General features: G+C 37.0%; 2 protein-coding genes across 2 annotated transcripts; one reads left to right on the top strand and one right to left on the bottom strand.

Moving 5' to 3' along the window:
• Positions 1-1,900: 1,900 nt before the first annotated feature.
• Positions 1,901-6,898, top strand: zgc:114188 (40S ribosomal protein S17-like). The gene is made up of 5 exons (XM_008412596.2): positions 1,901-1,994; positions 2,966-3,117; positions 3,207-3,312; positions 5,233-5,298; positions 6,700-6,898. Exons 1-5 carry the CDS (start codon positions 1,992-1,994, stop codon positions 6,775-6,777), a joined length of 405 nt encoding a protein of 134 aa, XP_008410818.1. The 5' UTR covers positions 1,901-1,991; the 3' UTR covers positions 6,778-6,898.
• Positions 6,899-7,659: 761 nt separating this feature from the next.
• cart2 (cocaine- and amphetamine-regulated transcript 2) lies at positions 7,660-10,626 on the bottom strand. The gene is made up of 3 exons (XM_008412595.2): positions 10,381-10,626; positions 9,610-9,693; positions 7,660-7,902 (listed from the first exon to the last, which is right to left on the bottom strand). Exons 1-3 carry the CDS (start codon positions 10,495-10,497, stop codon positions 7,795-7,797), a joined length of 309 nt encoding a protein of 102 aa, XP_008410817.1. The 5' UTR covers positions 10,498-10,626; the 3' UTR covers positions 7,660-7,794.
• Positions 10,627-14,925: the final 4,299 nt, after the last annotated feature.

Raw genomic sequence — 14,925 nt, 5'->3', positions numbered from 1 at the left:
GATCCTGGTCCTTATGGTGAATTTTGTGGGTTTTCCACTTCTTAAAAGATGGGCAGCTTTTTGTTTTGATCAATCTTTCTCCATGTAGAATGATTGATTATAGATGATCTGTAAATGACCTTGTAACCCTTTCATGGGCAGCAGCCGTTGTTTCTCTAAAATCATGCTGATGTCTTTCTGTCTTGGTACTGTATTAAAACACACCCATGTGGTCCATTGCAGATAAACTGCCAACATTACTTCTTTTAGTACTTACACTGATGGTTACAAGAAAATCAGTACATCTGATGGCTTAATTTTTCCCTCTGAAAACTCAAAGCAGCAAGAGAGGGGCTCTTTCAAGGAGAGCTCAGGGAAATCCGGATAGAATTAGACCAACAGTAAAGCCTAAATGGAGGAAGCAGTTGGAGAAAACCATCTAAAGAATGGCTTTTAAGGTAAAACAAATCAACTTATGCTCTTAGGAAGTCAAATCACTGAAAAATCCCAATGAGCACTGCAAACGTAACTCTTATTGGTCCATTTTGTCTTATTTGCTCGTGTATTTATCCAAAAAAATCAAACAAACAATGCTGCACAATGTTTAATGAGCTCGGTTTTTCTTGTATTTTTTCCTTGATTTTATACTTAGACTCCATTGCTATCACATTATCTAGATGAATTACTATGCTTTTTTTGTTTAATTTGTGTGACTTCCAATAAGGTGTTATAAAGGTAAAAGCACACATTACAAGAACAATGCATCAGGTTTAAAAACAGGTGAGTTCTGCAGATGCTAAAATCAGGGGAAATGTGTGGTTTGGTTGATTGTAAAGGAAACTAAATCTCAGATCTGTTCAATCATTTTATTTTCATTTAAACTCTGAATAAGCTACAAATGATCACTTAGAGCCAGAGACTGTAAATCATGCAATAACCCTGAGTATAGTTGCTGAAATGTTGGACTTTCCCTTTAATAGAAAGCTACTGAATGTATGTTAGCTAATCTAATAAGCAGCATTGTTGTGGATCTGTTTTGTAGATTTATTTTACACTAAATAAATGAGATCACATGACTATCAGATTATTGTGGTGCATTCTTGTTCATGTGTTTGTTTTTTTTGTACTTTGAAAGAGTTTCTCATAAATCTGCTACAAACATTAATTGAGGACTGATTGCTATGAGTTATTTTGAATTTTGCCAAATTTTTACAGAATATATAAATGTATACTTTTTGACAAGGTCCTGACAAAGTGTAGCAAAAGTAAAGACAAATCAATGTACTCTACTCAGAGAAAACAAGTGACAAAAGTCATGAAATACAATTTAGGACAGGAACAGGTATCACTGAGAAAACTGTTAGAAAATGATAAGGAATATAGGATAATGGTTGTAGCCAAACTACAATCATTATTACCATTTAAGCAGAAAAACATGGTACTTTCTGGATTAAAAAATGGCATACAGTTTGTCTCTTGAACAGGAACATCAAGATATATGTGCACTGGAATCATTGTAAAACTATAACATTCCCTGATGCTAACCAACCTGCCTAACTATTTTATAAATACCAAACAAGTAAGTGAAAACCCCTCAAATTATCTAATTTACATTCTGGCTTTGCAGCTGAAGGGTTTTGCATATTTTATGGGAGAAGGGATCAAACTGCAGGACAGCCTAATTGATAAAAGAGTTGTTTTTTATGGTAAGTCATGTAAAAATTCTAGATAATAGAATACCTGATAACTAAGACAAAGCGGGATTTTCCCGTCATGATTTGTTTAAAAACAATATTTTATTTCCTACAGTAGGGAATTTTCTTCTTTATACTAAAAATACCACTGATCGAAATTAAATCACTCTGAAGTGTGATTCAATATTTTAAGCGTTATATCGCTTTTGTTTTTGTAGTTTCAGCCTTTAGCCATGGGGTGTCGCTGCAGTTAAACCTCCGTCGGTTTTAAACTTCCACCGGAAGTCTTCTCGGTCTCTTTTATCAGGCCGATCCAACATGGTGGGTGATAATTTCACGTCTTTCTGTTTTATCCACATCAATCCTTCCGTTTTAACTTTTTATTCATCCTGATAGTCATATTGATAAACGCCGGAATGCTGAAGCTTGCGATTCACCGCAGTATTGACATTAGATTATACAATTTAAGAAGATTATTGTCAGTAAACCTAGCCGCCGTTAGTCTGAATGAGCCTCAGGTTCAGACGTAGGCGAGGCCGCAGGTATCGGGTTCTTACTTTTGTGTTTAACACCGGCTCGTAATGTGGATAAATCAAAGTTGCGGGAGTGTTTCGGTCTGCCGCGGAGACAGCTTGCTCGGTAGCCCGGACAGAGTAGCCGGAGGGCGGAACAGACCTGGAGCTGTGTTGCGGAGGAAGTCTCGGTTTCACGTGAAAAAGTGTAAAACGTGCCATGTTAAAACGTCCTATGTCCTGTCAGGTTAGATAAAAGCTACTGCACTGGTATTAAAGGTCTCAGAAATTTATTTGAGGACTTGAAGCTGTTTTATTTCAAACAGCTGCTTTTTTTTATGGTTTTCCTGATGCAACCTTACAGATTACAGCAAGATGATACGGTTTACAAGCAGCTATTTCGGTTAATTGATGAAAATTACAGGGTTTATGAAGTTAAAAGGCTGAATAACATGCTGTCATTTAAAAAAAAAAAATCTAGAAACAAACCGGATTAGAAACTCGGAAGCATTATTTCGGATTGATAGAAGTATCAGGAAGAGATGCTCCCATCATGCTTTGTGCCAACAGTTTAACCTGTAGGGGGCAGTATTATTATCTGTAGTCTGCAGGCAGAAATGTTCTTAGGTCAACTGATTCTGAGAAAACTACACGATGTGCCGGTTCTGTTACTCCTTAGTGACCTGAACATGCATTTAATTAAAAATGTGAAGGAATAACGCAGGAGTCTTTTCCAACATGTCTTCCTAATCACCGAATCTAAAATCTTTGCACCTGCAGGGACGAGTCAGGACCAAGACGGTGAAGAAGGCCGCCAGGGTCATCATCGAGAAATACTACACCCGGCTGGGAAACGACTTCCACACCAACAAGAGGGTGTGTGAGGAGATCGCCATCATCCCGAGCAAGAAGCTCCGCAACAAGATTGCCGGGTGAGTCAGTGGATCGTAGCTGAACGGTCAGATTGTAGCACTGCAGAGGACAGGAGGAGCTAAAAACCAGAGTGCGTTTGCGCCTGCAGGTATGTGACACATCTGATGAAGAGGATCCAGCGCGGTCCCGTCAGAGGAATCTCCATCAAGCTGCAGGAGGAGGAGAGAGAGAGGAGGGACAACTACGTTCCAGAGGTCAGTGAACGCATCGTTAGAAATGTCGCTGGTGATTCAGGCGTTTTGTTTTTGTTGGAGCTGTTCTGGATTTTTTTGGTTGTCAGTCTACATCTCAAATGTCCGGACTTGGATTTGAGCTACTGATTTTACTGCTTTTTTATTTATTTATTTATTTTTGTTTGAAATGATGGAAAATCATGTGGACTGTTTACTTTCAGCGTCTTCCATAATATGACAGAAAAAGTCTAAATGTATGAAAAGACATCAGTTTTTCCAGACTGAAATCTCTGTCCTGCTGTCTAAGTTAGTTTTCTAAAATTATTTTTAGGGCAAAATGGACAACAAGGCCAGTGTATTATTTCATATTGAAGAAAACATCGTAAACTTTGCTTCTTTTTCTAAAATTGGTTTGGAAAAGTGTGGAATTTGATTTCTGTGTCTTCCAGTTCTGGATAATTAGGGGGGAATTTGCGTCCTTTCTTTCCTTCTTCATCTCCTTTCTTATTCCCTCACGGCTCGTTTTTACGTCCTTTCCTCTGCCGTTATTTATTTCCTTCCTTCTTTCTTGACCTTCCACTTCTTTCCTTGTGTCCTTCTTTCCTTTACTCTGTTTTCTCCTTCTTACCTCCATGCCTTTTGTCCTTTATTCCCTCCCTTCTTTTTGAAACTCATTTTTCATGTCCTTATGTGAAAGGACACATAAGGACATGTGTCCTTCAATCTTTTTTTTTTCACGTCCCTGTTTTAGGTGTCCTGTCATTTTTGTAGAAATATTTTCAACAAGTCAATGGAGAAAACTTCAGTGTTTTACTTTATTATTAAATATAAAGGACTGAGAATTTAAAAAGTCTGGACTATTTTGCAGGAAAAATCTCGATTTGCAGATTATTTGTAGTTTTTAGTTTGGAGTTTGGCCCAAACACATTTTATCTAAAAACAAAAAAGACAGTATTTACATCCCGTCATTAAAACTCTTCACTCCTTGTGAAATCAAACTTTGTTTGGATCTGTTTCCTGAAGTTTGGTTTAATGTCGGCCTGATTCCCTGTAAATCCGTTCCTTTAGTTTTATCCTGCTGGTTTCTGTCTGGTGTTTCTGCTCCTGTATCGAAAGTGATCATGACATGTTTGTTGTCAGGTCATTGATACTACAGGTACATCAACCTGGGAGCATTTCCCGTGTTTGAAGGACTTCCTGTTCCTCTTGAACCCTGGCGCTACCAGACAACATTTTAACTGTCAATGTTAAAAACTGCTGAGAAATGTTTTTTTGAAACTAATGATTATTTAATCATCACGATTAATCGGATTCTGAATATTTTTTAACTACGTAACTTTTTTAGGTATATATCCTAGAAATGCATTAAAAGATGCAAATAAATAAATTCCTATTTTAAATGGAAAAAAATAAACATTTTCACAGCATTACTTCAGTAAACACTTTATTATTTGTAACAAAGGATGCATCTGCAGTTAAAAATACTTCTAACATCTCAGGCCTTTCTGCTTGAATTAATATCGGTACTGTAGAGATGATCTGCTATTTATTGATTAACCGATTAATTATTGGATAGCAAAAGGTGCTTAATAGATTTTCAGTTTTTACAGAATTGCGAAGCTTAAACTTCAGCTTGAACGTTCCGAATAGAACATATTTACAGACAAGGATTTTTATATATTTTTTAAAATGCAAATCGTTTATATTTTTGTACAGTTTTGGTTTAATTTCTGCTCTGAATATCTAGTTTTTTCATCAATTGTTGAATTGTAAAATCCAGTTAATAATTTATCAATTAATAAATTAGTTGATGATTATTTAAATAATCAGGATTAATCGTTTCAGCCCTGTGTGAAGCGTTTCACTGTTTATCGCCGGTTTTAAGGCTTCAGATCCTGCAGATCTGCGTTGTGACCGTCTGCTTTGCGTTTACCTGTGCAGGTGTCTGCTCTGGACCAGGAGCTCATCGAGGTCGACCCCGACACCAAGGAGATGCTGAAGCTGCTGGTGAGTTTCCACGCTCGTCTTTTCCTGGGTCTCTGTTGGTTCTGGACCGGATGAGTAAAAGGGAAATAAAAAAATTAAAAAAACTCCCAGAAGATTAAAGGTGCTTCTGTAAGAAGTTGGCGTTTGGCGGCGCTGAGGGATCGTCGGGTCGTTTCTGCGCTCGTTAGCGACATCACAGACGGAAAGTCGAGGGTTTGGATCAGAACCTCTGAGAACTTTCTGTGAAGTCCGCTTGGATGTCCGCCAGGATGTTTCATTACTGTTGCCGTGGTTACAGAGAAAACTGTTTTTCTCTTGTTTCTGACTGGGAAAAACCTACTGGTTCCAGTTAGCTCCCAGTTAGACGCATTCAGAAAGGCGGAAGCTGTGAGATTAAGGCAGAGAAACTGAAATAATCCTCCAGTGATCGCTGGTTGGGCTGATTCATCTGGTGTCATATTGTAATCAGATTAGAATTAATTCACAGTTGAAACCAGATATATTTACATGCGCTGCCTAAAAATACACTTTTTTCTTTTTCTGAAAGTTTGACCAAATTTATTTGTTTTAGGTCATAAATACTAAAATTATTAGCATTTACTAAATAATGAGTCAGAAAATGTCAGATTTATTTATAAATTTTTTCAGAAACACATTTAGGCGTGCCACGGTAACAAATGCTGCTGCATGATAAATTGTCCCAGAAGTTACTGCGATAAACGATAATATTGTCGTTTCGGAACCATCTTCAAGTTATATGATGGTAATGATATAATAATGCAAAAACAGATTTTAAAATATTTTTATTTTATTTATTTCAAACAGGTTTTTTTAAAAACTAAAGATCAGTAAACTTTACATTTTAATGAACATTTAACAGACATTTTATTTAGTATAGACATAATAAAATACAAACTTTCTTTCAAATGGTTCAGAAAGTGCAATTAGGAATTAAAAATATAATATAAAATAAAGCATTATGTCACTCAGAGCACAAAGCATAGAATTATACTAACTAGATCCGCCCTTATGGGTTGAACTTGTCACCAATATCCAATCTAGAATTTTTTTTCCAATATCGAACCGATTCAGATATTAATATTTGATTGTTGCCTCTTAAGAAAATGTTTGTCTCTTCTGGTTTGAGCTGTAGATGTGGTTCAGTAATGATCTAAAATGAGGTTAGGAGCAGATTATTTCTAGTGAATTTGTTTTGTCCGCCTGTATCGAAAGGTGGTGGCAGCGTCTTCGTAGCTGCTGCCATTTATTACTACAGGCAGATCAAACCGAGAGCTTTCCCGTGTTTGAAGGATCACTGGTTCCTGTCAGACCCTGACGCTCTCGGACAAATCCTGTCCCAGGAAAACCGCTCGCCTGTCCACGTCTCTCACCTGTCCACGTCTTCTCTCTGTCTTCCTGCAGGACTTCGGCAGTCTGTCCAACCTGCAGGTCACCCAGCCACCTGTCGGCATGAACTTCAAGCAGCCCCGAGGAGTCTAGACATCTGTAAACTTTATTCCTAATAAAATCCGTTTGGGACAAAAAAAGCCTTGACTGTGCGGGACTTCTGATTTATGAAATTATGTTTCACTGGAATAAATTCAGATGGAGTTTGAATCCTGTCACTTCTAAGATCTTTGAATTGACATCTTCAACTAGATTCAGTACGTTTTATTAAAACTTTTAAGCAAACTTTTTTTAGTGTAGCCAGTGAGGCTGGGCGATGAATTGATTTTATTGTTTGTACTTTTGGTTTTTGAAGATTAAATCTTGTTTTTTCACCAATGAACTCCTTGGGTTTCCATAGTTCAGTGATGTCATCGTGACCAGAGCCGCCATCTTGTTTCACAAACGTTTATTACAGCTTCTGTTTGTTTGGACTTTGAATTCATGTTAACTTTACGACAGAATATCAGGTCTAGGCTATAATTTAATTTTATTAATTACAAGAAAAAAGTTTTAATATTTCAAGAATACAGTCAAAATAACATGAGGATAAAGTTTAGAATAAAATAGTTTTACAAAAATAAACACTTAAAATTTGAAGTTACTTTGGTATATGTTTTACAGATACTAAATAAAAATACTTAACTTTTTTCAAATAATATGAAGACTATAGCTTTCTTTCAATTTTAAGATGTTTTTTTTTATTCTGCTATTGTGACTTTCTCATAATTAAATGATCGTCAGAGAAGGAATGATTGAAATTAAATTCATTTTTGAAAATATTTTCTATATTTTTTCTTAGGTTAACAAGTGAAAAAAAATTGCAACTGGTATGGAAATAATTGTTTATTTTGAAACCATATCGCCCAGCCCTAAAACCAGTAACATTTCTGTTTTATCCAGTTTTGCGGATTATAAAATGAAGCGGAGACTCACTTTAAAGCAAAAACATCTTTAATGCAGAACACACACTGATTCCACACTGAAGGCTCGTTATATGGAGCCTGGATGTTTGTCTTTCTAAGGGAAACTTTACAGCTTTACAATGCACTCTTGATGGCGTGTTTTGGCTCATAAGCACTTCAGCAGGAAGAAGTTGCAGAAAGCTCCTCTGGGACAGTCGCACATCTTCCCGATCCGAGATCCTTTCCTGACGGCGCAGTGCTCCCCGAGGTCACACTGAACAGAGAGGAAGAAATAGTTCAATACATGAATAATGACGGTTAACGATGTATCTGATTTATCATACAGATCTGAGCACTGATCATCAGAGGGAATGTAACACATTCACTTTTCATGGTGGAATAATAAAGCGTTCAACGGAAATTATTTTAGAAAACAAGAATTAGGTACTCAAGTTTGAATTTTTTGAGATTTCTTAAAAATCTAATCCAGATTAAAGATGCACAATATAAACTATTCAATCTCGCATAATATGTAATTTTTTTTTCTTGTGCGACTTTTCTGTCAGGCAAAAGTTTAAGCCACCCTCAGACATTTTCATTACGTTCGTGTTTTAGACTTCCGCTAACTAGCTGCTAGCTAGCTTTCTTTTGCTGTAGCGGAGGAAAATACATTTTCGAACGCAATCACGTTGTAACGTGACAATTATATTGTTTAATAGTGTTTAGAAATGTATCTTCCTAAGTGATAGCAATACGCTTCTGTTAGATTTAATTTCTAATGGCCTTAAAAAGTCTTAGATCTGACTTGGTGAAACCTGAAGAAACTGTTCTGAACGGGGTCGGCCATTTTGTTTTGCAATGTTACTTAGATGGTCCAAGAAACTTAATGAATTCCCCAGAGGGAGAACTGTTGATTAGATGAATTGAGAATATTTTTGTAGCCAATTTTAAATCAATTTCAGGTTGTTTTAACACGAGTGTCCATCTTTGCATGGATGCCAAACACTTAAGATAAAAAAATGATAAAACAGGATAAATAAAATTGAATGGCACAATTAGCAGTATCTGCTCTAAATTCAAAGCTTTCAGCTGTCCAGATGGTCAAGTTTGATGCCTTCGGGGGAAAAGTTTTATGGTCTGACGAGACAAAAGATTTGAGCTGATTATCCTCAAACCTAAGAACCTCAAGCCTGGTGGTGGCTGCATCACCCTGTGGGTCTGTTCACTATCAATGGTACTGGTGCATTTCATAGTGCAAAGTCTTCATCTAACCGCTAATCTACAGTTAGTTCAACTTTGGTTCAACTTGTTGCAACATCCAGAGGTGGATGTTGCAACAAGGCAATGATCCCAAGCAGGTCCTGAAGCACTCAACTCTGTTGAAAACTGATGAATTATGGTGAATTAATCAGTTTAGCAATCACACCAAGAGCAGAGGTCAAATATCCACACAGAATGAAGCTATCTTATTAGCTAGCTAAAGTTTGGGTAATTTTAACACCGACTGGATTTGATCAAATCCATAAATTGTGCATCCAACTTTAAAGTTGTTATGCAATTATTCCACTTTGGAAAAAGAACGATTCACATTCAAAATCATTAAAAGACCAAAATTAATATTATTTGTGTTGATGATGTGCAGCTTTACACATAAAATCTAAAACTTTACAAATTAGAAGTAAGCAGAGCAGGGAAACCTGGACATCATTTTGCCTTCATAAAAGTGACATATTCATAAAAACACATTATTTATTATTGGTTTTTAATTTTAAAACAGATGCTTTTACGCCATCTACTGGCAAAATTACGCCATTGCAACTGGTTGAACCAATATTTGTTTATTTTTTTCCCCAGATTGCTTTTAATAATAAATCTGTTGCGACGTTCTGGATTCTTTTGTCAACAATATTTCAGTTTTAATTGTACACTGAACATGTCTAAATATATTTCAAGTTGAGAAAAAGGATCTGCAGAGACTCACAGAAGGAACCTGTCCGTACTTCTTTTCCCAGGGATTGATCCTCTTTGTCTGCAGCTTCTCCAGAACTTCATGCAGCGCTCCGAGCTGACAAGAAAAGACAAGAAAAGTGAGACTGCAGAAGCATTAAGGCAATAAATGCTGGGTTCAGGAGGGTTTATGACTAGAAAGATGCTTCTTTCTTGGAGTCATAAAAGAAAATTTGATTATTTTCACCAATTTATAAAGTATTTAAAAAAAGTTTAAACATATTTCTAAATATATAAAATAAAAAATGTTTATAATTATACTTGTTCTTTAAAGACTTTTACTTATTTATTTGATGCATTTTAAAATATATTTTAATGCTTTTTGCTTTTGAAATTAAGAATTTAAGATATTTAGACAAATAGAAACATAATTAAAAGATAAAACATTATTTAATATATACAATATTCTTATGATTGGAAATAATATTTTATAAAGAAATGACTCAGGCAGATAATCTTTGTAGCAAAACATTAATAACAGCAAATTAATTATCAAAAACTATATTAATTTTATAGTCCTTTTACACTATTGTATATAATCTTTTGAGAGATGCTTATCTTATTTCTTATCAATAAAAAAATATTAGTCAAAGAGAAATATTTTTGCTAGTTTTGGGGCATAAAATAATAATATAATCGCAAAATGACTATAAAAAGGCAGTTTATAAAGTCTGAAAACATGTGATATTAGTCTATGCGTCTCATAAGTTTCTTTTTAATGCATGTATTTTTTAGGAGGGCTCACCAGTCTGTTGGAGTTGCGGTAGTCCTGCACTTCTCTCTCGTCCCTCTCGGCTTCCGTCGAGCCGGCCGGACACAGAACCGACAGTAGCGCCGCGCACAACACAGCACGCGCCCACATGCCGACAAAACAACAAATAAACAAGCAAGCAAACAAACAAGCAAAGTGCGGGAAAGTTAAAGGTCAGATCGCGAGTTGACTTCACCTTCCTCTACCTGAGTCTCACGCACTGAATGCCGCGCGCTCTGCACCGCGGGGCATCTTTGGACCCCCACATGACGTCATTAACATGACGTAGATGCTGTGTGTTTTGTGTTGTTTTTGTTACATTAATTCAAACACTTTGACTTGTGCCTAAATCTAAGCACTAGTTTGTTTTTTAATTTGAAAACCTCTCAGGAGAAAACACAGGAGAAGAAACAGAATGAAGATGAGCTTCAGGAAAATAACCTGGGTGTAAATATTCTACAGAAAGACAGAAATCCAGACATAATCCTAGGGATTATTTCACTTCTAAATGGTGTGACAAGCTTGCAGAGTCAGGTGGTTGTGTGCCACAACAATACCAAGATGGACAGGAATAAGCAATTAGAGCAGAGCAGAGCAGAACAGAAAAGAATATAATTTACTGTCCCACAGTGGAGAAATGCAGATTAAGGTGAAAAGAATCACAAACTGAGATAAAAGAAAATAACTCAGGTGTTGCAAAGACCTAAACAAAGTCCACATGCTACTAATGGGAGCTTTGTAGAAGTAAATGTCTGTCCTAAAATACTTCTAAAAATCGTGAAGGTTTTTAATTAGCTTCAAATTAATTAACTTAATTTGCGTCACTCAAGACATTTGCCAAACTAATTGTTCAAAGCTGCTGCACACAAATGGAAAAAAAGCTTAAATCTGTGGTGCAGCAACATGTTTTCCTCCCTGATTAGCATCAGACTGATCCTCTGAAGAAGCAGCTTGTTTACGGATGAACCAGTCAGCTTTGAGAAATGTAAACACATTACTTCTTCTCAAACACCTTCTGCGATGAAACAAACATATTCAACTCCCTTCTTATATGACAAACTTTGAAACAGTGTAAGAGACGTGGCAGTCACTTTCTGGCTGCAGCACTTCTATTTATATTTCCCATCAGTTTGCTGGGATAAAGGTATTACTGTCGACGCCGTTCATCCGAACACAACTTAAACCCTTCTGACAGCCAGAGGAGCTGCATCTGAAAATCCTCGCCTCTCGCGTCGTAAACAAACCGGAACCTGGAGGATGTGCCAGTCTGTTGATCGCACCTCATTCATCACTGTCACAGCGTGACGACAATTAGCTTTACAGGACAAAAACACTCAAAATATAGTCAGAGACAAAGTTACAGAATACTTCTAGATAAGTTGTGCATTTACAACCTTTCTTTGTTTGTCTCAAGTCCAGTTTGTCTTCACGACAGACACACTCGGGTTCACTGTATTTATTCAAACAGGACAGAAAATCAAACATCTGTCCAGCAGTTTCTGCCCCCAGGCATTAAATAAAATACAATAAATAACCCTAAATAAACTACAGAGCAAGAGAGCGGTTCAGTCATCCGAGCCACTGAACCGCCATCTTGGTAGGCAAGTGCAGTACAAAGCATAGATGAACCATGGCTTTGAGACCAACAAAAAGAAAGTACAAGGGAAAAATAAAAAGTTTATATTGTTTATAAGTTAGACAGGACCTGGACGAAAGCTAGTTCTAAGCTTGTGACTTGTTTATTGTTGTCATAGCAACTCCATAGTAACTGCTGTGACAGTTAGTTACAGTTACCACCCAATATGGCTGTCAGGTACAAAGTTCCCCGAAGTGTGACACATGAGAAGTATGAACATCACCAGTTGGGTTTGGAGGCCTTAGGCATTCATGATGAACCCTATTGACTTCCACACTCTAGATCCTTAAATCGTTTTTGCTTTAATCTGAGTACAAATTGATCCGGATGGTTTGGGTTTCATTTCATGCCCCAAAACTTGTTATTCCAGTTAAACCCTTTGCACTTACAGGTCCAGCTTGGAGCACTGGCTCATCTTCAGCTTAATGGGGAATTTAACTGGAAAATCAAGTTCAGTGTTGAACCAGTTCTGGGACAGATTCTCGGTCAGAGCTAAATCCAAAATGGAAACTTAAACTGGTGCTTAAAGGCTCCATCCTGCAGAGCTGATCTGTTTTAGACTGAAATCTATTTTGGCACAATCAGGTTCAAGCTTAGGTTATTTAACTTCATAATTCTGGAGAAACTGGCACCTTAACAGTGTTTGAGCCCAATGCAAGTTTGATTTCCAACATTTTACAAGAGAAAATAACAGTTTTCCTTGAGTGAAGTTTAAAGTTTGAAACATTCTAACGTTATCTCAATCCATCAGGCTGTCAGAGCTCAGCGTCTTGATCAACCTTTCATCCTAATCGCCTCATTCAGTCTTATCTGCATGGAAGCTAATAACCTCGTGCTATCTTTTAATTGCATTTAACCAGAGTGACCCATCAATTTGGAGAAACTTCAAGGTTTTCAACAAACCTGGATTACAAACCTGAAGAGTTTAAAAGATCACATCCTGCATTTCACAAGAGCTGTAAAATGCCTGTAAATTAGAACTTTATTTTTTGTAAACTGGGTTTTGAAAGACATGTAGCCAGCATATTTACTGGTTGTAATAGTTTCATCCAAATCCTCTGGATCTACTAAATCACTGTATTTTCTTCGCAGTCACATAATTTAAGCAAAATCTCAAAACCGTTTGAGCAGAAAAATCATTTCTGAATCGAATCGCTCGACACTTAAAGATCTGCATCTCCAGAAAAATGTCTTGCTTTAATCTAAATCTGCCAGGGGAACTGGCACTTTTTAAAAATCCAAATTCAAGAATTATTTACTTCAGAGTCCTATATTTTGCTAATAAGTTACTTGTAAGTCATATTTCAACTGATAAGATATTTTCACATGGTAGGATTTTGTGGTTTGCAATAGCAGAAAATTCATGAATCTTTATGGAGTTTGATGCAGATATGAATTTGATCTCTTACAGTCTTATAATTTGGTGCTGTATAAATAAACTACTACAAACTTCTACAACATGTGATGATTCCATGTTTCATAAGAGTTTAAAAAGAAGCGTTACATGGAGAAATGTTCATCAGACGCTGCAGAGGGCTTAGCTTTGCCCCCCTCTGGATCTCCTGGGGTTTCCGAGGACTTGAACGCCTCCTTCTTTCAGACATCTCTGATCAGCATCAAGTCATCAGGCTCTGAATCAGAGAGCTGTGAATTAGTGAAGCGGTAATGAGGCTCAGATTGTTCCTGTTCAAACTAAAAGGCTTCAGAGAGTGCGACATGAAAGGCCGAGCAGATAAGGACCGAATATCAAAGGTCCGCTGACTTTCTTTCTGCAGCCAGCTCGGCAAACAAACTTTCTGCTTGGTTTAGGAAGCTGCAGGATTACATAAGAACCACCTCAGAGTCAGTTTTGCTCAGTGTCTGTCTTCCTCTGCTGATCCAGGATCAGCAGCTTTACGTCTGCGACTGTCAGGGTGACGAAGGGCATCAGACGCTGCGCTAAGCCTCAAATGACTGAACAAACATTTTCCTCCCAAATGTAAAGGATTCAGAAGCTTATGTGCTCAGAAGCTCCTCATCGGCTGCCGCTGGACCGTGGATCATCTCTGCAGTCACTTAGTGAAGGTTTCATCTCGGCATGTCTGCTGTTCAGCTGAAACTCACTGAAGGAACGTATAAGTAATTAGAAAGCTGTAATAACATGGTTGCATAAGCGTTCACGGCTTTAAACAACAAATGTTTCTGAAACGCCGTTAGTTGCAGCATTTAGTCTTCTGGGTTTTACAACAGTGAGTCTGAAGAACCTGAATAAAGCACAGCTGCCCTGGCAGCATTCCTGTGTTTGGATTTGCTTATTAACATCCTTTAACAATAGTTTTGCAGAGAAATTATAAAGAATCTGAACTTTCTCATTGTATAAAGTAGAGATGCACAGATCTGATATTAATGCTTGAGTACCGATATTGAAAAAAATCTATATTGGGTATCGGTGCCAATGTGCCTGAACCATAATCTATTCAGACCAATTCTATGTGTAACTGGGTCTGTATTAATAGTTGTATATTTCCACAAAATGTGTTCTTTCATGTATTTGTCTGCTTCTACTTGACTGTTGCTGTGTTCCTCTGTGTCTACTATAAGGGGTTTGGTCCTCCAACTCCGCCTTATTTTCTTCTTCTTTTGTTCAGGGCCCTCCAGGACTATTATAAATATTAAGTTATTAATTTCCTCTCCCCTTTTGTTATTCGTTCCACTGGGGAGAGGCAAGTTTTATAATCTATTGTAAATCCTTTCATTTATATTGTTCAAATGTTTATTTTTCCTTCTGTATTAATGATAAGTGTTTGGATATTTTCATTTGAGTTGCTATTACACCTTTATATCATTTGATGCATGCTAACTATTATTTTGTATAGATCGGGTTGGAGAACTGGAGCACATGCTAGGTGCTAATGCTAATATCT

The sequence above is a fragment of the Poecilia reticulata genome, linkage group LG6 (genome assembly GCF_000633615.1).
Source record: "Poecilia reticulata strain Guanapo linkage group LG6, Guppy_female_1.0+MT, whole genome shotgun sequence".
Classification (NCBI taxonomy): domain Eukaryota; kingdom Metazoa; phylum Chordata; class Actinopteri; order Cyprinodontiformes; family Poeciliidae; genus Poecilia; species Poecilia reticulata.
Note: the sequence above shows the minus strand (reverse complement) of the source record. Positions and strands in the feature narration are given on the sequence as shown.

What these genes read in the sequence shown, in the direction of transcription:
- zgc:114188 (XM_008412596.2), top strand. An exon ending in CTCCGCAACAAGATTGCCGG is followed by an intron (nt 3,118 to 3,206) that starts GTGAGTCAGTGG and finishes TTGCGCCTGCAG; the next exon opens with GTATGTGACACATCTGATGA. An exon ending in AGGAGATGCTGAAGCTGCTG is followed by an intron (nt 5,299 to 6,699) that starts GTGAGTTTCCAC and finishes GTCTTCCTGCAG; the next exon opens with GACTTCGGCAGTCTGTCCAA.
- cart2 (XM_008412595.2), bottom strand. Translation starts at nt 10,497, where the DNA reads ATGTGGGCGCGTGCTGTGTTGTGCGCGGCGCTACTGTCGGTTCTGTGT. An exon ending in ACCGCAACTCCAACAGACTG is followed by an intron (nt 9,694 to 10,380) that starts GTGAGCCCTCCT and finishes TTTTCTTGTCAG; the next exon opens with CTCGGAGCGCTGCATGAAGT. An exon ending in AGTACGGACAGGTTCCTTCT is followed by an intron (nt 7,903 to 9,609) that starts GTGAGTCTCTGC and finishes CTCTCTGTTCAG; the next exon opens with TGTGACCTCGGGGAGCACTG.